This window comes from Apodemus sylvaticus, chromosome 10 (genome assembly GCF_947179515.1).
Source record: "Apodemus sylvaticus chromosome 10, mApoSyl1.1, whole genome shotgun sequence".
NCBI lineage: Eukaryota > Metazoa > Chordata > Mammalia > Rodentia > Muridae > Apodemus > Apodemus sylvaticus.
In genome coordinates this window covers 28540233-28560986 of record NC_067481.1, presented here as the reverse complement: position 1 = coordinate 28560986, position 20754 = coordinate 28540233, and the positions used below count along the sequence as shown (strand labels likewise).

Here is a 20754-nt window from a genome sequence, read left to right as displayed (position 1 = left end):
GCTTCAATGTTACAGCTTTTCCTTTTAATGTCTGGAATCCACATATGATCTTCTGGGCTCCACCAAAGGACTGTCATCACTTCTCCAGCTCTGTCCTCTGTAGCATTCTAAACTTGGGTTGATCCACTCCACTGATGCTGCTGTTCTTGGTCATTATTCCATGGTACTGGCATCTCTTATATGCTGGATCTTCTGCTGCAACTAGGTTTCCCCAACAGATTCTTACAGGCTTTCTTCAAGGTGCCCAGCCTCAATACATTGTATGATCCCTGGACCATCAACTATATCTCAGACTACACCGTCACCAATGGCCTCCCATGGCCTCTCACAGTGCCAAGCATCAGCTGCTCTTCATGACCCCTTCCTGCCTTCGAAACAAGTACTACCTGGGTGACTCTTGCACATTATCAAGTACAGCTGCATCATGAGGTACAATCTTAGCTATCTGTGGAACACATGTTCTCTGTGCTCTCAGTAAACACTTTCCCTCACCTTAGTGAGGCAGCTCTCTTCTCTCTTTTTTTTTTTTTTCAAGGAAGTTTTTTTGTTGTTGTTGCTTCTTTTTATTGTTCTGTTTTGTTTTGTTTTGTTTTTTGACACAGGGTTTCTCTGTGTAGCCCTGGCTGTCTTTACTCTGTAGACCAGGCTGGACTCAAATGTAGAAATCTGCCTGCCTATGCCTCCCAATTGTTGGGATTAAGGGCGTGTGCCACCACTGCCTGGCTTTCTCCTTTTTTTTTAAAAAAATTTTTCCAAAATACGTTCTTTAATATCTATTTATTTCACTCTCTCTCTTGAGACACACCAGAAGAGGGCATAAGATCCCCATTATAGATGGTGGTGAGCCACCATGTCGTTGCTGGGAATTGAACTAAGGACTTCTGGAAGAGCAGTCAGTGCTCTTCACAGCTGAGCCATCTCTCCAGCCCAAAGATTTATTTTTATTTTATGTCTGGGAGTACACTGTCCATGTCTTCATACACACCAGAAGAGGGCATGGGACACAGGGTCTCTGTACATAGCCTGGCTGTCCTGGTACTCATTCCATAGACCAGGCTATCCTCCTACTCACAGATATCCCCATGCCTCTGCCTCCTAAATTCTGTGATTAAAGGCCTGTGCCACCACATCCAGCTTTGAAAACCTTAATTTGATCTCTGGGACCCATGTAGTAGAAGGCAAAAGTCAACTAAATTCACTTGAGTGCAAACACACACATATACACAGGTGGAGGGAGGGAGGGAGGGAGGAAGGGAGGGAGGGAGGAAAAGAGAGAAAGAGATAGAGATAGAGAGAGAGAGAGAGAGAAAGAGAGAGAGAGACAGACAGAGAGAGACAGAGAGAGAGAGAGAGAATGAATGTACAGAAGGTTGTGAGCCACCATGTGGTGCTGGGAATTGAAATCAGGACCTCAGTAGCTGCTGAGTTCTATTGCTTCTGGAGATGGGACACGGCCTTCCTTGTTCTTTGTTTTCTAACTTTTTGCCTAAATTTGGCTTTCCTGGAACTTGCTCTGCAGATTGACCTTGAACTCAGAGACCTGCATGCCTCTGTCTCCTGGAATGCTGGGATTAAAGGCATGTACCAGCATGCCTGAATTTAAGTTTTTCTTCACCTAGAACCTGCTTTGTCCCAGGCAGGCCTTGAACTCATAGATCTGTGTGGCTTTGTCTCCTGGGATTAAAGGTGTGTACTCTATACCTGGACCTAAATGAAGCTGGGCAGGATCTCGCTCCCAACTCCCTTAATCTGCTCTCTCTCCAAGAGCATAGGATTCAGCTCCATTTTACTTCCTGGTGCCCTGCCAATCCTGGAACCATATATTTTCTATTTTTCCTTTCTTAGCATGGAGACTTAACCAGAGAACAAAGTTTCTGCTGGGCTTTTTGAGACTTCCTTTGTCAATGCAATTCATCTAAGTCTTGTCACCTTAGCCTTAGACCAACTCTTTAGACCAGAGCAAAAAGTCACTACATTCTTCACCAAAATATAACAAAAATAGTTTCTAGACCACATACTGAAAATTTTCATTGAAATGTCTTAGTCCAGGTCCTCACAATTCAAATCCTTCTCACTAACAAAGTCTTCTGCATTCCTTCTAGACTGGCCCATTAAGCCCTACTTAAAGCATGCTTTTGCTTTCCAAATCCAAAGTCCCCAAATCCACTTTCTTTCAAACAAAAGCATGGTCAGGCCTACCACAGCAATAATCCACTCCTGGTACCAACTTCTGTCTTAATTAGGGTTTTACTGCTGTTAACAGATACCATGACCAAGGCAACATCATCCCTTGTCTTGAATTTTAAATTTTTATTTTAAAGTTGTTTTTTTTTTTTAATATATATATTGGGTAAAGGCAAAAACTTTTAATCCCAGACTCTGGATGCACATGGGGTGGATCTCTTGAGTTGAGGGCCAGTCTGGTCTACACATTGAGTTTCAGGACAACCAGAGTTACATGAGAAACCCTGTATTGTAAAAAATAAAACGGGGTTGACCAGAGTGAGCAGAGGTCCTGAATTCAAATTCCCAGCAATTACTTGATGGCTCACAACCATCAGTACAGCTACAGTGTATTCATATACATAAAACAAATAAAATAATGAAAATCTAAAATGATAACAAAAGATATTTTATTTACATTTATTCATTTACTCTCTCTCGGTCTATCTCTCTCTCCCAACCCAAACGCTCTCCCCCCCTCCGTGTGTGTGTGTGTGTGTGTGTGTGTGTGTTTGTGTGTGTGTGTGTGTGTGTGTGTGTGTGTTTTCAGTCAAGAGTATGGACTTTACTTTCTCCTTCTACTACATGGGTAGTAGATGGAAATCAAATTAAGGTTTTCAAAGCTGGATGTGATGGCACAGGCCTTTAATAACTGAATTCAGGAGGCAGAGGCAGGGTGATCTCTGTGATCTGGAGGATAGCCTCATCTACAAAGTGAGTGCTAGGACAGCCAGGCTCTATACAGAGACCCTGTGTCAGAAAACAATTCCAACAAAGAAAACAAAGCAAAATTCAGGTTTTCGGGCTTGGTGGTAAGCACAGTCACCTAGCAACTCACCTGGCTGGCATTACTGGTTGGTTTTGTTTGAAATTTATTTCATTTTTATGTGTCTGAGTATTTACTGCATAGATGTATGTGCACCTTATGCATGCCTGGTGCCCTCAGAGTTCAGAAGCCAGCATCATCTAGAACTGGAGTTTCAGGTGCCTTTGAGCCACTTTGTATACAGATGCTGGAAACAGAATCCAGGTCCAAGGACATCTGCTCTCCAACTCTGAGTCATCTTTCCAGACTGTTCTCCCTCCCAACTCACACAGGGTTTCTCTGTGTAGTCTTGGCTGACCTGGAACTTGCTCTGTAGACCAGGCTAGCCTCAGTAACCCACCTGGCTCTTGTCTCTGGAATGCTGGGATTTAAAGGCTTGTGTTGCTAACACCACCTGGCTTTTTTTCTTCTTTTAATTCAATCCTAGCTGCAACCAGATCTCATTAATTAAATCATACTAGCGTTGAACTCACCGAAATTTGCCTTTTTATCCTTGGTGGGATTAAAGGTTGGGCAACCACGCCCTGTTCTAACCACTATTTAAGCACAGCACAGCAGAGGGACAGCCATAGCGCTCTGCTCCATCCAACTTACAAGTTAGCAAATCAATCTCTTCTAAACTCCCAATTCCTAATTCCTCAAATTCAAGCAAGGCTAGGACTTCTCCACTTCCCTTTTCTGAGCTCTAGGTCAGCTTAAAGCCTGGTTGAGCCAAACTCTGGTGTGGTAACTGAGCCCCTATTTTGAGGCTAGGCCCCATAGCTGGAGGGAAGATGGGAAGGTCTTGCCCTGTTACTCTGTCCTTACACACAGAACCTCAGTGTCCCCCTTGTAAAGATGAAGGACTCCTGTGTTGTTGGCACACTCACCTTGATATTTGGCCTGCTTTCTACTTTCCAAGGAGTAAGCACCAATGAGGTAAGCCAGTCTTCTGTGAATTTGGGAGGACCCTATGGGCAGAGGCTTATCCCTGGACATGGCTGTTGGAGGGAGGGAGAGTCTGAGACCCACTGTCTGGAACAATGTCTGAGCAGAGACTAGCCTACAGTTCTTTGTGAGACAGAGAGTCCTGTTCCCAATCAGGCCTCAAACTGTCTCTGTAGCCTTGAACAGTTCTGCTCTCTCTTGAGTTCTGTCATGCTGGACAGGCACCACTGGTTTATACACACCTACCTGATTTATCACCTTGTTGGAGAAGCATTCCCATACCTGAGGCCCAACTCCCAGGCTATGAGCACTGACCTCTGTCTTTTTTCTTCCACAGGATGTAAACACATGTGACAGTTTGTAAGTATGGGACTTTGTCTATAATTATCAGTAAAAGGAAGGCAGGGTGGGGGAACCTGCCTGTGCTCAGATTCTGCCCTGGATAAGGGGACAGACACCTAATTCTTATCATTTTTGCTGACACCATAGCCCCTCTCAGCTTACCCAACCTCAGGATCTGCTGCTAATCCCCAACCTTTCACAGCTGGGGGAGGGGGAGTCACATGGGCAATGTCCCACTGCTGCCTCCCATGGAAGATCAGCACCATGACCATTCTGCCTGAGAAACAATGGCATCCTGCCCTGATGAACTCTGAACTCAGGCCTCAAGTCCAGACCCTGATTCCTCCCAGTGAACCCAGGATGGAACTGTACCCCAAAACCACTAAGAGTGGCTTGCAATCTTAGGGTCTAAGAGTCCAAGGAAACAAGGAACCTTTGGTTGGAACCCTCTGATGCCAACAGTATCTCCCCATGTCTGTTTGTCCTGACTAGAAGCTGCCCCAAAGGATTCACATGCTCTGACAATGAATGCTGCCCAGAAAGAAAGGTCAGGGATTCTGCAAACAACCGCTTCAGGTAAGCCGGGGGTCACCACCTCTGGGCATCATTTTCTGAGGGCTGGGTCCACCAGAGACGAGGTGGGGGTGGGTGATGGAGGGGGTTTGGCAAGGGAGCATAGTCTACGTACTCATGACATCACCATCCCCCTCCCTAGGGTCCTGTTCGTCATCTTATTGGTCATCATCGAGCTCTTGTACATCTGTGTACCAGTGGAGTGCTTCTGTCTCCACTATAGAAGAGAGCAGCATGATGTCAGAACAGGGGATCCACAGACTACCCGAGAACCGCCCTCCATTGCTCCCCTAGAGAGCATTTGTGTCAGCTCCTTGGATCCCCCACCACCCTACAGTCAGGTGTGTTTTTCTGTCCCAATGCCTAATGTGTTTCATAGTCATTCTTTGCCCAGACTCTAAATAAAACAAGTACCCCTTTTCTCCTGCAGGTTGTTCTGAATTCAACTCCCACAGAACCACATCATCCCTACAGCCTCAAGCCTGAGGGCCATGCTGGTCAGATGAGAGGGAATGCCTATGCAACCCTGTGAGCTCCCTCACACAGAGACCTCTTGGAACAAGCCCAGGACCCTGGAATGACTGCTGATCCCATCATGTCTCTTGTACTTTGATTTAATTTATAGTTTTTATACAATGCTGCCCCCTCCCCTTCTGTCATGAGAGCTAAGCTGGGTGCAGAATCTCTGTCCCATTCTCCAGGTTGTTGACAGTTGTCAGAATTGGCAGTACATGCAGAGAGATCATTGCTAGTGGACTGCCAACCTTGACCAGACAGCTCCATCTGCCATCCTACAGAAGCACTTCTGTGCCTGGATGAGATTGAAGACTGAACAGCACAGACTCTGAGCCATCTTCCAACCATACCTGGGCAGAGAGGGCCTCGCTGTCCCTCTATAGCAATGTGAGAACCCAGGGACTGAGTGTCAATGGCTGACTGCAGTGTAGTGATGGAGACAAGGTCAGAAGAGGAGGAAACACTTCTGACATCTTCCATTGGTGACTGACTGCACTGACACCTGCTGGGAGGACTGAGCATCCAAGATGTGATGAAGGCTTAGACTTTTAATTTCCTGGGATCTTGTGGGCACTAAAAAAATGAACAGGAAAGTTCCCACAATTCTATTCCAGTCCTGTGACCTGCTTTCCTGGGAGACCAGGCACACATCCCGAATGATGAAGGATCTGTCATGCCAACCTATATAGTGTCTGTCTTATTGGGAGAAAAGAAAATTACTTAGCAGGTTTGTAAAATACATGTAATTGCTACATTTTCATTAATGTGTGTTTGTCTGTTTCTTTGCATGCTTATTAAGATCTGGAAGAGCCAGGTGCTATGGTGTAGTTCCAAGTTAGTCAGAAATCTGAGGCAGGACGATTACAGCTCTGAGTCTAGTCAGAGTTACAATGAGTTAAGCCCTGGTAGGAGGTTGTCTGAGAACATAGCTCAGTGAAAGAGAATTTGCCTAGCATGCGCAAGATCTGGAGGTAAGTCCCCAGCTGCTTGTCCAATAACTCTAGTACTGTATGACAGCTACTAGGAGCAGTGAGCAGGTGGCTAGCTTGGAAGGACACTTAAAAAATTAAATAAAAAATAAAATTACTCTCCTGCTGGGCAGTGGTTGAGCACCCCTTTAATCCCAGCACTTGGGAGTCAGAGGAAGGTGGATTTCTGAGTTCCAGGACATCCAGGTCTACACAGAAATCCTGTCTTGAAAAACCAAAAAAAGATTAGCCATTTACAGTCACTAATGGATAGATTATACCTCCCTCCCCTCCTCGGCTTGCGGTATCTGTGTGATTCTCTCTTTTACTTTTTTCTTTCTTTTTCTTTCTTTCCTTTTTGTTTTTTAATTTTGTTCTCCCAAAGATTTATTTATTTATACTGTAGTTGTCTTCAGACACTCCAGAAGAGTGCAAGAGATCTCATTACAGATGGTTGTGAGCCACAATGTGGTTGCTGGGATTTGAACTCAGGACCTTCAGAAGAGCAGTCAGTGCTCTTAACCACTGAGCCATCTCTTAAGTGCCCCTTTTTGTTTTTCAAGACAAGGTTCTCTGTATAGCCCTAACTATCCTGGCACTCTCTGTAGACCAGGATAGCCTAGAATTCAAAACTCAGAGATCACTTGCTTCTCCTTCTTAAGCACAGTGATTAAAGGTGTGTCCCACCAGGCCCAGCTTGGACATACTTTGCTGATTCCATTTTGAGAAGAGCTGGGAGGGAGGATGTAGCAATCTGCTTAAGCCCTGCAGCCTTTCGTGTACAAAACTTGACACAATCTAGAATCTTTGGAAAGAATCTCAGTTGAGAAAATGCCTCTGTAACATCTGGCTGTAGGCAAGCCTATAAGGCATTAAAAATAAAAAAAGAGGGCCTGGCCATTGTGAGGCCATCCCTGAGCTGGTGGTCCTTGGTTTGATAAGAAAACAATTTGAGCCTAGCATGCTAGCACATGCCTTTAATATCAGGTTGGGGAAGCTGGGCGTGGTATCACACACCTGTAATCCCAGCACTTGGGAAGGAGAGGCAGATGGATTTCTGAGTTCTAGGCCAGCCTGGTCTACAGAGTGAGTTCTAGGACAGCCAGGTCTACACAGAGAAACCCTGTCTCTAAAAACCAATATATATATATATATATGTATATGTATATATATACATATACATATACATATACATATACATATATATATATATATATGTATATCAGGTTGGGGGACAGAGGGAACCTGTGAATCTGTGAGTTCAAGGCCAGCCTCAAACAAATCAAGTACTCTAGGAAAGTCAGAGGAAACCCAGTTTGGAGGGGAAGGGGGTTGAGAAAGTGTTAAGTTTCACACCTGGGACGGAGGGCTGAGGGGCCTATTTTATATTAAAGTGGAGCTGAGCTGCAGGCTCTCCCAGCATCCCTCAGTCCCTGTCTGTCACAGGGCATAGCTGGTACCCAGCCCTCTGCCCTGAACTCTGCAGCACCGAACTGGGCCTCCCTTCCTCCAGATGCTCTTCTGTATATGATCCTACTAGATTCTTTTGTACCTTTTATCCTCTTGGTCACTGAACTGCATCATACTCTTGACCTCTCCTGGTGCTCTCCCCCCCTGTCTGTCACCAACCCCAATGGCTTAGGGTCACGTAGACTCTGGACTTTCACAGATATTCCATTCTCTGCCTTTTGTCTACAATGAACTTCCTTCTCCATCATACCTAGCAGAAGTCATGTCTTTTCCTTTCTATTTGTTTAATGCAGAGAGAGAGAGAGAGAGAGACGGAGAAACAGTCCCTTAAATCCTCTGCATCAGCTCCTGCCTCCACATTCACTTCCTGTCTGATTTCCTGTCCTGATATCTTCTGTTTTAGATTTTAACTTATAGGAGATGTAAATTAAAAAAAATGTTTTTCCTCAGCTTGCCTTGGTCATGGTGTTTTGTCATAGCAATAGTAACCCTAACTAGGACATCCTCCTTGTCTCCCATTCCCATTGTCAGCACCATCTGCTGCTCTGGTCCAGATGTGTCAACCTCCAATCTGGCCGTTCTCCCAACTTTCCTAACGCCCACATTCATGCCTTCAGACCCATCTTCCTGACTTCAGTGTAACTCCAATCTTCTCACATCAAATGTCTACCTGACTCTCCCTCCATCCTGCTCCTCAAGGAAGAATCCAGACTCAGGGTGAATTGGGTTTTTTCCTAAGAACCAGCACTGTGTGAGTGGTCTCACTTTCAGACACCAGAAGAGGGCATCAGATCCCATGACAGATGGTTGTGAGCCACCGTGTGGTTTTGGGGAATTGAACTCAGGACCTCTGGAAGAGCAGTCAGGGCTCTTATGGGCTGAACCATCTCTATAGCCTGGCATTTCTAATTAATGTTCAGGTAAATAAACCTTGTGAAGATTTGAGCATCTTAAAACACTAGGCAAGTGTATCTCCTCCTCCAATTTCATTTATTTATTTATTTATTTATTTATTTATTTATTTATTTATTTATTTCAACACCAAACAAAGTTTGGGTCTTAAGGAAGTAAGCAAGCACAAGCTACAGGACAGATGGATTTGTAAGGCTTACCCTACAGAGTTTACCTGAGGCTTGAAGGACTGAGTGCCCTGCATGGTCTTGAGAATGTATAGGTGGTTCCCCTTCTTCTTAACCTTGATAGGACAACTGTGACCGAATTGTACAACCCCTAGCTATCTGGGAGTGATTGGATATCCAGACCCCAACTCCTCCAAAACACTCCAGAGTCTCTCAAGGCAACTAATGCCGACCTGCCTTCTCAGGCCTCTCAAATCCCATTGTCTTAGTCAGGGTTTCTATTCCTGCACAAACATCATGACCAAGAAGCAAGTTGGGGAGGAAAGGGTTTATTGAGCTTACACTTCCATGTTGCAGTTCATCACTAAAGGAAGTCAGGACTGGAACTCAAGCAGGTCAGGAAGCAGGAGCTGATGCAGAGTCCATGGAGGGATGTTTTTTACTGGCTTGCTTCCCCTGGCTTGCTCAGCCTGCTCTCTTATAGAACCCAAGAGCACCAGCCCAAAGGTGGTACCACCCACAAGGGGCCCTCCCCCTTGATCACTAATTGAGAAAATGCCCCACAGCTGGATCTCATGGAGGCACTTCCCCAACTAAAGCTCCTTTCTCTGTGATAACTCCAGCCTGTGTCAAGTTGACACACAAAACTAGCCAGTACACACATCTTCAACTTCCTTTGAGGAAAAAGACAGAAGTCATCATGGCATGATTGCACATTGAAGGCATGATGGCCCACTCCTTTAGTCCTAGCAGTTAGGAGGCAGGGGTAAGCTGTTCTGTGAGTTTGAAGCCAGCCTGTTCTAAGTATTGAGTGCAAGGCCAGACAGGGGTTTATAGAGAGGAAACCCCACCCTGTCTCAAACCAAACCAAAACAAACCAAACCAAAGGTAACTATCTCAGGAAGTCCACCTAATTTCTGCCCCACCTGCACAGTTATCATGCACAGAATTACCATCCCAGAACTCCCCTGGTCCCTGTGTGGAGGTTTGGTCATTTTATAAGCTGCCCTGACACCAACCTCTCTGAAAAACTCAGTTCCCTGTCCTGCTGACCAATCTCCCTTCTCCATCTTTTCTCCCCTCTATTCCCACTCTTCTAGGATATCAATTCCATCGGGGTCATTTGACCTCAGTTCTGCTGCAGCAATGTCTGTTTCCTGATCTCACCTCTCATTAGCATCTGACCCACATGGCCAGTGTTCTAGCTCCAAGGACTTCCCCAAACCTGTCTGCTTCCTCTCTGCCTAGCTTTCCTCTGCAGCACTGACTGCATCTTCCACCTCCTCTGTCACCTCTGAGTGACAGAGGACCTGAGGCTCTATCTTTGTCCTAATCTGTGCTCACTCCCACAGTGCCTGTCATACCTCCTGTGACTTTGTTACAGGACCAATACACCTTCCCAGTGAGAAATCACTCAGAGTGCTTAGAGATAATGAGAGATAATAAAGGAAAACTGTTGTACCAGGTGACTACTTCTGCTAATACTCAAAGGGAAGCCAGCTCTGAACAGAAATTTTTGGGTAATAGGCTCTGGTTATGAAGAATTGAGTCAGACTATACCAGGTAATAGACCCTAGCTATACAAAATTCTCTAACCTCAGCCTGGGGTATGAAAAATAACCTACACTGTTCCCAGTCAAACCATAAAACCATAGCTGTGTCTTCCTAGTAGCTGCCAATGTATATATACATGTCCCCTCCCACAGCTCCTCTAGATAAGGTTTCTCTCTTTGTGTAGCCCTGGCTGTCCTGGATGACCAGGCTGGCCTCAAACTCACGGGATCCACCTGCCTCTGCTTCCTGAGTGCTGGGATTAAGCATGTGCACCCTCACTGCCTGGCTCTCCCTCCTTCCCCGGCACCTAAGTACTCATCCTTCATCCCAAGGAAAGGTTGGAGCCCTGCCTGTTGAGATGCAGTCTATCAGCTTCTCTGCCTCCCTTTTCTCTCTGAAATGGCCATTGGCTTATAGTTTCACTCAAGACTGAACTTCCTATGTTAGACACACACATTCCTTGTCCCTGTGCTTTATAAGGACCTGGTAACTATACAGCCCATCTGCGTGCTCCTGAGTCAAATTCTACTTCTATTTCCCTGCAAGTTGAGTAGATCTAACATCGGCTTATACCTCTCAGTTCCTCCTCCATCAGCAACACAGACTGTGTTTCATTTGTTGAATCAACCAAAATCTGGGATCTTTCTCTGTTGCCAAGACCTCCCTTTTGAACTCTAGACATTCTTAACCACACTGCTCTGTCCCTTGGAGTTTCTAGCTCTCTTAGGCCATTCCCCTTTCACTGCATGTGCCTGCACACCTTCTCCTCCTTTCTTCCTCCTTCCTTTCTTCAGTCAGTTTTCAGTGAGCCCCTACAAATATACCAGACACTGTAGGGGAGCCATGGTGGTGGAGAATAGGAGGTACCTCAAGTAGATACCATTCCTATCACTGTGAAAGACACACACAACCCAACAAGGGAGTCTGTTTCTAGTGCATGCTGAGGGCTGGGACAAAAACCCCCCAAACAGGTGACTCTAGAGAGCTCTGTCCCAAGAGGGGGTGAGACTGAGACTGCTCAAATAAGGAGGCCAGGCCTGTTCTCTTAGAGGAAGGCACACTGAGCTACTTGTAGAAGAGGAGAAGTAGAATGTGGCATGCAAAGAGCAGGGGTCAAGGGTCATGGTTTGCAGAGATCTGGAGGAGACCGGCCTCAGAACCCCAGAATCCTTATCAAAGGACATGCTTTCTCAGTTCTGAGCACCAGAGGTGTGACATGAAGGTATTGGCCAGGCTGCCCTTTTCAGAGATTCTGGGAGTGCTGGCCAGCAGTCCTTAGCATCCCTGAGCTGGGAACTGTCCTCAAATCACTACCTTTGGCTTTGCAAAATCTGTCTTCATGGACCAATGACTCAACCCTAACCAGATCCTCCTATTAATTAGTTAAAACAAGGACAGTGATGTGTGGCAATTTCTGTTAAGGTAAACTTCTGTTTTGGAAGCTCCTTAAGATAGAGAAATTTCTATGCAGGGAAGTAAACAACTCAAAGGCTTCAGGAAGTACCTGAAACTGACAAGATTCACTGCTCTCTTCCTCCTTAAGCATACATAAGCAGTAAGGACAGCTGAAAGTTGCTTTCTGACTAGCAAAGCTACCTCAAGAGGCTCAGTCCAGCAGCTGAACTCCCTGACAGAGACACTCTCCAACCTGTTGAGCTGCATACATGATGTGCCCTGGGCTACAGGTTTACAGCCTTTGTGAGCTGTTCCAGTGTTGGAGTGAACTTTTGGTAATATACCTATCTTTGATCCATTTCTGCTCCTATAAATCATCCCTCACCCATTCTTCTGTAAGTAACCACAATAAAACTTACTGCCTCACCAGTTTGACCTTTGGTGGTCTCCTTACTTTGATTTTCTATCTCAGAAAAGACCATGTTTGTTCATGGATTCCCAAGAGCAGTGTCACATAACATAACTTATCACAACTAAGATCTCATCCTAGAGATGGCAAAGTGGCTAAGAGCACTGACCTCGAGGTCCTGAGTTCAATTACCAAAAACCACATGGTAATTTAAAGCCATCTGTAATTGGGATCCAATTCTTGCTTCTACTGTGTCTGAAGACAGTGGCCATGTACTCCTATACATAAAATGAATAATTGTTGAAGAAGAAGAAGAAGAAGAAGAAGAAGAAGAAGAAGAAGAAGAAGAAGAAGAAGAAGGAGGAGGAGGAGGAGGAGGAGGAGGAGGAGGAGGAGGAGGAGGAAGAGGAGGAAGAGGAGGAAGAGGAGGAAGAGGAAGAAGAGGAAGAAAGAAGAGGAACAAGAACAAGAAGAACAAGAGCAAGAAGAAGAAGAAGAAGAAGAAGAAGAAGAAGAAGAAGAAGAAGAAGAAGAAGAAGAAGAAGAAAACAAGAACAAGAACAAGAACAAGAAACAGCGAAAGAACAAACCAAACCCCTGGATATTCCTGACAAGAGAGGAATGAAACCAATTTAGCTCCCTTGAGGGATGCTGCAGTGGTTAAGAGCACCTGCTGCTCTTCTCTGGGTCTTCAGTTTGATCCTCTGCACCAGTCCCAAGGCATGTGATGCACATACACATTTGGGCAAAACATAGATTCCACACAAAGTTAACATTATACGGACCAAAGCCAACCCCCAGAACAGCTTATCTCAAAATAAATTCCCACCCCACCTCACACCACCCCCACAGTCTGATGGTTATTCTTGGTTGTCAACTCAACTGCATCTGGCATTGATTAAATTCCAAATGACTGGGTTCACCTATGAGGGATTTTTTTCTTAAACAATTGATGCAGTAAGACCCACCCTTAACAGAGATCTTTTGAGGCAGGAAGATATAACTTAAATCTGAAAAAAATCCATTCCTTATTAATTCTAATTATTGTCATTAGATTTTAGATTTTACTTCTTCAGGGTTTTGGTGCACACTGAAGACCAGTGGAGTCATCCAGCCTTGTGATCTGACTGACTACTCAATTCTTGGACTCCCCATTGGTAGACAGCCATTGATAGCTTAGCTGAAATCCAGCCTGGAAGCCATTCCAATAAATCCCTTTTCTATATAGAGAGTCATTGTATCATTTCTGTTCCTCTAGAGAACTCTGACTCCTATAAAGGGCTGGTGGAAACATTCCCCATTCAAGTAAATCTGGAAAAGGCCAATGTGATCCGCTCACACTGAAAATCCCTGACTCACCTGAGGTGAGGAGCTGAGGAGTTGGCCACAGAAGGAAACTGCTTCACCCTTCTGTGATACAGTGCTTCCCTGTGTTAGTGACCACAAAATCCTGTCCTCCTGTCCCTCATCCCTAGGGAGTGCTGACTTCTCCCCATTCCACAGAATGGTGGCTGGAAAGTGGCCTTGCCTCATTATCAACAAGCACCTGAGGAAAGGGCACAGAGCCTGGGGAGCTGGGCTTCACACTCCTCCTAAGACAGAGATGGAGACAAGACTAAGAGGTGGAGGCCTGCTTGCTACTGGGTAGGGTGTGTACCAGAGAGAGATTCAAGGAAGTGTGACTGCTTTGTATTGGGTGCAGTGTGTGTGTGTGTGTGTGTGTGTCTGTGACTGTGTGGTGTGTAGCACTGGCCATCCTGGAACTTGCTCTGTATGCTGAACCTTCCTGTTATCATGCATTTTAATTGCTGCAGTGGTTACATACGTTTCCACATGTGACCCTGGCATGGTGGTGCATGCATTGATTCTAGCACTTATTAAGGGGAGGCAGGTGGATCTCTGTGAGTTCCAGGCCAACCTGGTTGGCACGGTCTACACGTTAGGTTCCAGGACAGCCAGGGTTACACAGTGAGACCCTTCCTCAAACAAAGGAACAAGCAAACACAACTCACACAAATACAAAAAGGGAAAGGATGTGTGTAGGGGAAAATATATGACATAAAATAAGGTGAATTATACATAGTTTGTACCCAGATTGTTTCAGAGGCAACCTCTAGGGACTCTTTGGACTCTGAGGAGTTGATTGTAGGTACCACACTTTCTTCTTTCAACAGTTATAGAGCAAAGGATGGAGTTGCTGTTGTCCAGTGTCCATTCTTGTGACATTTTTAAAAGATGTATTTATTTATTTTATGTATATGAATACACTATAGCTGTACAGATGATTGTGAGCCATTAAGTGGTTGATGGGAATTGAACTCAGGACCTTTGGAAGAGCAGTATGTGCTCTTAATTGCTGAGCCATATCTTCAGCCCCTCCTGTGAAATATTAAATGTGAGCAGAGCCAAGCACACCAAGGGAATCCTGAGACACTTTGAATTTCACTTAACATGTTTTAGCATTTGTTATGTTGGTTTTATTTAGTGGCAAGTTAGTGGCCTTTAATCCTAGTATTCAGGAGACAGAAGCAGGCAGATCTACGAGTTCAAGGCCAGCCTGGTATTCTGAGTGAGTTCCAGGGTGCCAGGGCTATACAGAGAAACCCTGTCTCAAAATAAAAAAAAAAGAGAGATGATTTTGAATTTACATAAAAAGTTGTCTTAGGAGCTGGAGAGATTGTTCAGCAGTTAAGAGCACTGACTGCTCTTCTGAAGATCCTAAGTTCAAATCTCAGTAACCACATGGTGGACTTTCTAAAGACAACTACAGTGTACTCACATATAATAAATAAATAAATAAATAAATAAATAAATAAATACATGAATAAATGAATAAATAAATAAATCAATTTTTTAAAAAAGTTATCGTCGTTAGGGTTTTACTGCTATGAATAGTCACTATTACCAAGGCAGCCCTTTCTTTTCTTTTCTTTTCTTTTTTTTTTTTGGATTTTTTTTTTTTTTGAGACAGGGTTTCTCTGTATAGGCCTGGCTGTACTGGAATTCACTCTGTAGACCAAGTTGGCCTACAACTCAGAAATCTGCCTGCCTATGCCTCCCAGTTTTCTGGGATTATAGGCGTATACAACCACCACCCGGCTCAAAGCAGCTCTTATAAAGACATTTCATTTGGGTTGGCTTCAAGGTTCAGAGGTTCTGTCCAGTATCATCAAGGCAGGAACATGGGAGCATCTAGGCAGGCATGGTGAAAGAGAAGTTGAGAGTTCTAATCCTCATCTGAATACCACTAGGAGAATACTGGCTTCCAGGCAGCTACAATGAGGGTCTCAAAGCCAACAAGCAAAGTGACACTCCTACTCCAACGAGGCCACACCTTACACTAGTGCCACTCCCTGACCCAAGCACAGACAAATCATCACATTCCACTCCCTGGCCCCCATTGGCTTACTCAAACATGTGACTCTATGGGTCCATATATAGCCATAACATAAGAAAAATGTGTATTCAATATAACTTCCAAAGACTCCATACTTTATACTAGAATCAACAATATTAAAAGTCCTAAGTTGAAAGTCTCTTCTGTGATCCATCCAATCACTTACCTGTAATTCTGGAATCAAGAAAGGAAATCAGCTGGGCAAACTTCAAATGCTGCCACTCCATGTGTGTCTGATGTTTAAGTGGTCTTCAGATCTCCAACTCCTTTTTCATCTTTCTTGACTGTAACAAGTTTCTTTTCCTGGGCTGGTTCCACTTCCTATTAGCAGCTTTTTCTCAGTAGATATCCCATGGTCCTGGCATCTCAAAAATCTTGGGGTCTCCAAGGCAGATTCAGCGTTACAGCTTCTCATTCCAAAGTCTGGGACCCACACATGATCTTGTGTGCTCCACCAAAGGTCTGCCATCACTTCTCCAAACCTCAATTCCTTGTCTGATCCCTGGGTCATCATGTACAACTGAGGCTGCACTGTCACCAATGGCCTTCAATGGCCTCTCACAGTGCCACGGCTCAGCTGCTCTTCATGACCCCTTCATGCCTTCAAAACTAGTACCACCTGGGTGACTCTTGTACATTATCAAGTACAGCTGCAGCATGAGGTACAACCTTGGCTATCTGTGGAACACAGCTTCTTTGTGCTCTCAGATAACACTTTCCCTCACCTTAGTGAGGCAGGTCTGTTTATTTTTTTTTAAGGATTTTTATTTTGTTTTTATTGTATTCTTTTGGTTCTTTTTCCAAGAGAAGATTGTTCAGTGTAGCCCAGTTTGTCTTCACTCTGTAGACCAAACTGGCCTCGAACTCAGAAATGTGCCCGACACTGCCTCCCAAGTGTTGGAATTAAGGGTGTACACCACTACTGCCTGGCTTTTTCTTTTTTCTTTTCAATTTTTAAAAATTTTTTAAAAATATTCATTTATTTCATTGTTGCTGTCTTCAGACACACCAGAAGAGGGCATAAGATCCTCATTAGAGATGGTTGTGAGCTACCATATGGTTTCTGGGAATTGAACTCAGGACCTCTTGAAGAGCTCGGTGCTTTTAACAGCTGAGCCATCTCTCCAGCCCAAAGATATTTTTTTTATTTTATGTCTGTGAGTACACTGTCACTGTCTTCATACACACCAGAAGAGGGCATGGGATCTCTGTACAGAAAGTTGTGAGCCACCATGTGGGTACAGGGAATTGAACTCAGGACCTCAGTAGCTGCTGAGTTCTACTGCTTCTGGAGATGGAACATGGCCCTCCTTATTCTATTTCCAACTCCCTGTTTCCCAACTTTCTGCCTAAACTTGGCTATCCAGGAACTTGCTCTGTAGATTGACCTTGAACTCAGAGACCTGCATGCCTCTGTCTCCCGGAATGCTGGGATTAAAGGCATGTACCAGCATGCCTGAATTTAAGCTTTTCTTTACCTAAAACCTGCTTTCTCCCAGGCAGGCCTTGAACTCTATAGATCTGTTTGACTTTGTCTCCTGGGATTAAAGGTGTGTACTCTATACCTGGACCTAAATTAAGTTGGGCAGGATCTCACTCCCAAATCCCTTAATCTGCTCTCTCCAAGAGCATAGGATTCAGCTCCATTTCAATGCCTGGTGCCCCGTTAACACTTGATCCATATATTTTATATTTTTCTTTTCTTAGCATGGAGACTTAACCTGAGAACAAAGTTTCTGCTGGGCTTTTTGAGACTTCTTTGTTAATGCAATTAAGTCTCTTCACCTTAGCCTTAGGCAGACTCTTCAGACCATAGTCTTGGCTGACCTGGAACTTGCTCTGTAGACCAGGCTAGCCTCAGTAACCCACCTGTCTCTTGTCTCTGGAATGCTGGGATTTAAAGGCTTGTGCTAACAACACCTGGCTTTTTTTTTTTAATTCAATCCTAGCTGCTCCAGATCTCATACTTAAATCATACTAACTTTGAACTCACAGAGATTTGCCTTCTTATCCTTGGTAGGATTAAAGGTTGGGCAACCACACCCTGTTCTAACCACTATTTAAGCACAGCACAGCAGAGGGACATCCACAGCACTCTGCTCCATCCAACTCACAAAGTTGGCATATCAAATTCTTCTAAACTCCCAATTCCCAATTCCTCAAACTCAAGCAAGGCCAGGTCTTCTCTACTTCCCTTTTCTGAGCTCTAGGTCAAGTTAAAGCCCTGGTCCTGCCCAGGTCTGGTGTGGTAACTGAGCCCCTATTTTGAGGCTGGGAGCCATAGGTGAAGGGAAGTTGAGAAGGTCTTGCCCTGTCACTCTGTCCTTACACAAAGAAGCTCAGTGGCCCCCTTGCAGGGATGAAGGACTCCTGTGTTCTGGGCACACTCACCTTGATCTTTGGCCTGCTTTCCAGTCTCCAAGGAGTAAGCACCAATGAGGTAAACCAGTCTTCTGTGACTTTGGGAGGACCCTATGAGCAGAGGCTGATACCTGGACATGGTTGTTGGAGGGAGGGAGAGTCTGAGACCCACAGTCTGGAACAATTTCTGAGCAGAGACTAGCCTACAGTTCTTTGTGAGACAGAATTTCTTGTTCCCAATCTGGCCTCAAACTAGCTATGTAGCCTCAAATTGCTCTGTGTTCTTTTTAATTCTGTCATGATGGACAAACACCACTGGTTTACACACACTTAACTGATTTATCTCCATGTTGGAGAAGCATTCTCAGTCCTGAGACCCATCTCCCAGGCTTTGAACACTGACCTCTGTCTTTTTTTTTCTTCCACAGGGGGCAAACACATGTGACAGCTTGTAAGTATGGGACTTTGTCTAGAATTGTCAATAAAAGGAGGGCCGGGTGAGATTGGGGGAACCTGCCTGTGCTCAGATTCGGCCCTGGATAAGGGGACAGACACCTAATTCCTATCACTTTTGCTGAAACCATAGCCCCTCTCAGTTTACCCAACCTCAGGATCTGCAGTCTGGAACTGCTGCTAATCCCCAACCTTTCACAGCTGGGGGAGGGGAGTCACATGGGCAATGTCCCACTGCTGCCTCCCATGGAAGATCAGCACCATGACCATTCTGCCTGAGGAACAATGGCATCCTGCCCTGATGAACTCTGACCTCAGGCCTCAAGTCCAGACCCCAATTCCTCCCAGTGAACCCAGGATGGAACTGTACCACAAAACCACTAAGAGTAGCTTACAACCTGAGGGTCTAAGAGTCTAAGGAAACAGGGACCCTTTGGTTGGACACTCTGATGCCATCAGCATCTCCCCATGCCTCTTTGTCCTGACTAGAAGCTGCCCCAAAGGATTCACATGCTGTGACAATGAATGCTGCCCAGAAAGAAAGGCCTGGGATCCTGCAAATGACCCCTTCAGGTAAGCTGGGGCTCACTACCTCTGGGCATCATTTTCTGAGGGCTGGGTCCACCAGAGACAAGGTGGGGGTGGGTGATGAAAGGGGTTTGGCAAGGGAGCATAGTCTAGGTACTCATGACATCACCATCCCCCTCCCTAGGGTCCTGTTCTTCGTCTTATTGGTCATGGTCGAGCTCTTATACATCTGCGTACCAGTGGAGTGCTTCTGTCTCCACTATCGAGGAGAGCAGCATGATGTCAGAACAGGGGATCAACAGACTACCCGAGAACCGCCCTCCATTGCTCCCCTAGAGAGCATTTGTGTCAGCTCCTTGGATCCCCCACCACCCTACAGTCAGGTGTGTTTTTCTGTCCCAATACCTAATGTGTTTCATAGTCATTCTTTGCCCAGACTCTAAGTAAAACAAGTACCCCTTTTCTCCAGCAGGTTGTTCTGAATTCAACTCCCACAGAGCCATATCCTCCCTATAGCCTCAGGCCTGAGGGCCATGCTGGTCAGATGAGAGGGAATGCCTATGCAACCCTGTGAGCTCCCTGACACACGGACCTCTTGGATCAAGCCCAGGACCTTGGAATGACTGCTGATCCCATCATGTCTCTTGTACTTTGATTTAATTTATAATTTTTATACAATGCTGCCCTCTCCCTTTCTGTCATGAGATCTAAGCTGGGTGCAGAATCTCTGTCCCACACTCAAGGTTGTTGACAGTTGTCAGAATTGGCAGTACCTGTAATAGATGCAGAGAGATCATTGCTAGTGGACTGCCAACCTTGACCGGACAGCTCCGTCTGCCATCCTACAGAAGCACTTCTGTGCCTGGAAGAGATTGAAGACTGAACAGCACAGACTCTGAGCCATCTTCCAACCATACCTGGGCAGAGAGGGCCTCGCTGTCCCTCTATAGCAATGTGAGAACCCAGGGACTGAGTGTCAGAAGCTGGCTGCAGAGTGGGGATAGAGAAAAGATCAGAGGCTGAGGAAACACTTCCAGCTTCTTCCATTGGTGACTGACTGCACTGACACCTGCTGGGAGGACTGAGCATCCAAGGTGTGATGAAGGCTTAGACCTTCAGCTTCCTGGGATTTGGGAGCAATAAAGAAATGAACTGGAAAACTCCCAAGATTTCCTAATCCAGTCCTGTAACGTGCTTTCCTGGGAGACCAGAACGCAACTAAGTATGGAATTCTCAGGGAGATACAAGTGAGAAAAAGTCTTCTGGGAGAAGGTAGGGTGGGGAGAAAGCCTGGAGAAGCAGGCATGGTTAGACTCCTGTCCAGTGAGGCCAAGGAACACTTCCTTCCACATTCCTCACCTGGAATCCCCTGGAGGGAGAGGGGAGGCAGACCCCACCTTGCTCCTCCTCCTGCTGAGCCTGGGTTCCAGGCACTAGAACTCAGACTCCTAAAGAGAAGGTTTTGTCCTGTAGCTGAGAGACTGAGGACAGCCTGGTGTTTTGACTGTATTGAGCGGTTGATGAGTAAAGACAGTTTTGGTGCCCATGCTTTTGCACCTTACCCCTGTCTTTACTGTGTGTACTGCAGAGGGCCGAAGGCCCCTGTTTCTCTTCAGACAGACCACACTACCAAAGCTCACAGCTTAGGCATGCAGGCAAGTCAGGTGTGTCTGTCTGGGACTCTCAGTAATCCAGGCTGGCTTCAAATTCAGGATCCTCAATATTACTCATCC

The 20754-nt window shown here is 45.5% G+C and overlaps 2 protein-coding genes across 2 annotated transcripts; both read left to right on the top strand.

The window, feature by feature from the left end:
* Window positions 1-3886: 3886 nt before the first annotated feature.
* Window positions 3887-5423, top strand: LOC127695597 (transmembrane protein 92-like). Its single transcript, XM_052197901.1, has 5 exons — window positions 3887-3967; window positions 4314-4336; window positions 4811-4894; window positions 5034-5232; window positions 5322-5423. The coding sequence occupies exons 1-5, from the start codon at window positions 3887-3889 to the stop codon at window positions 5421-5423; spliced, it is 489 nt and encodes a 162-aa protein (XP_052053861.1).
* Window positions 5424-18038: 12615 nt separating this feature from the next.
* Window positions 18039-19595, top strand: LOC127695467 (transmembrane protein 92-like). The gene is made up of 5 exons (XM_052197654.1): window positions 18039-18119; window positions 18469-18491; window positions 18983-19066; window positions 19206-19404; window positions 19494-19595. The coding sequence occupies exons 1-5, from the start codon at window positions 18039-18041 to the stop codon at window positions 19593-19595; spliced, it is 489 nt and encodes a 162-aa protein (XP_052053614.1).
* The last annotated feature ends 1159 nt before the right edge of the window (window positions 19596-20754 follow it).

Bases quoted from the DNA above. Each gene is read 5' to 3' on its own strand.
- LOC127695597 (XM_052197901.1), top strand. From the start codon at position 3,887: ATGAAGGACTCCTGTGTTGTTGGCACACTCACCTTGATATTTGGCCTG. The intron at 4,895-5,033 runs GTAAGCCGGGGG...CCCCCTCCCTAG, and splicing joins TCTGCAAACAACCGCTTCAG to GGTCCTGTTCGTCATCTTAT. The intron at 5,233-5,321 runs GTGTGTTTTTCT...TTTCTCCTGCAG, and splicing joins CCCCACCACCCTACAGTCAG to GTTGTTCTGAATTCAACTCC.
- LOC127695467 (XM_052197654.1), top strand. From the start codon at position 18,039: ATGAAGGACTCCTGTGTTCTGGGCACACTCACCTTGATCTTTGGCCTG. The intron at 18,492-18,982 runs GTAAGTATGGGA...TGTCCTGACTAG, and splicing joins GCAAACACATGTGACAGCTT to AAGCTGCCCCAAAGGATTCA. The intron at 19,405-19,493 runs GTGTGTTTTTCT...TTTCTCCAGCAG, and splicing joins CCCCACCACCCTACAGTCAG to GTTGTTCTGAATTCAACTCC.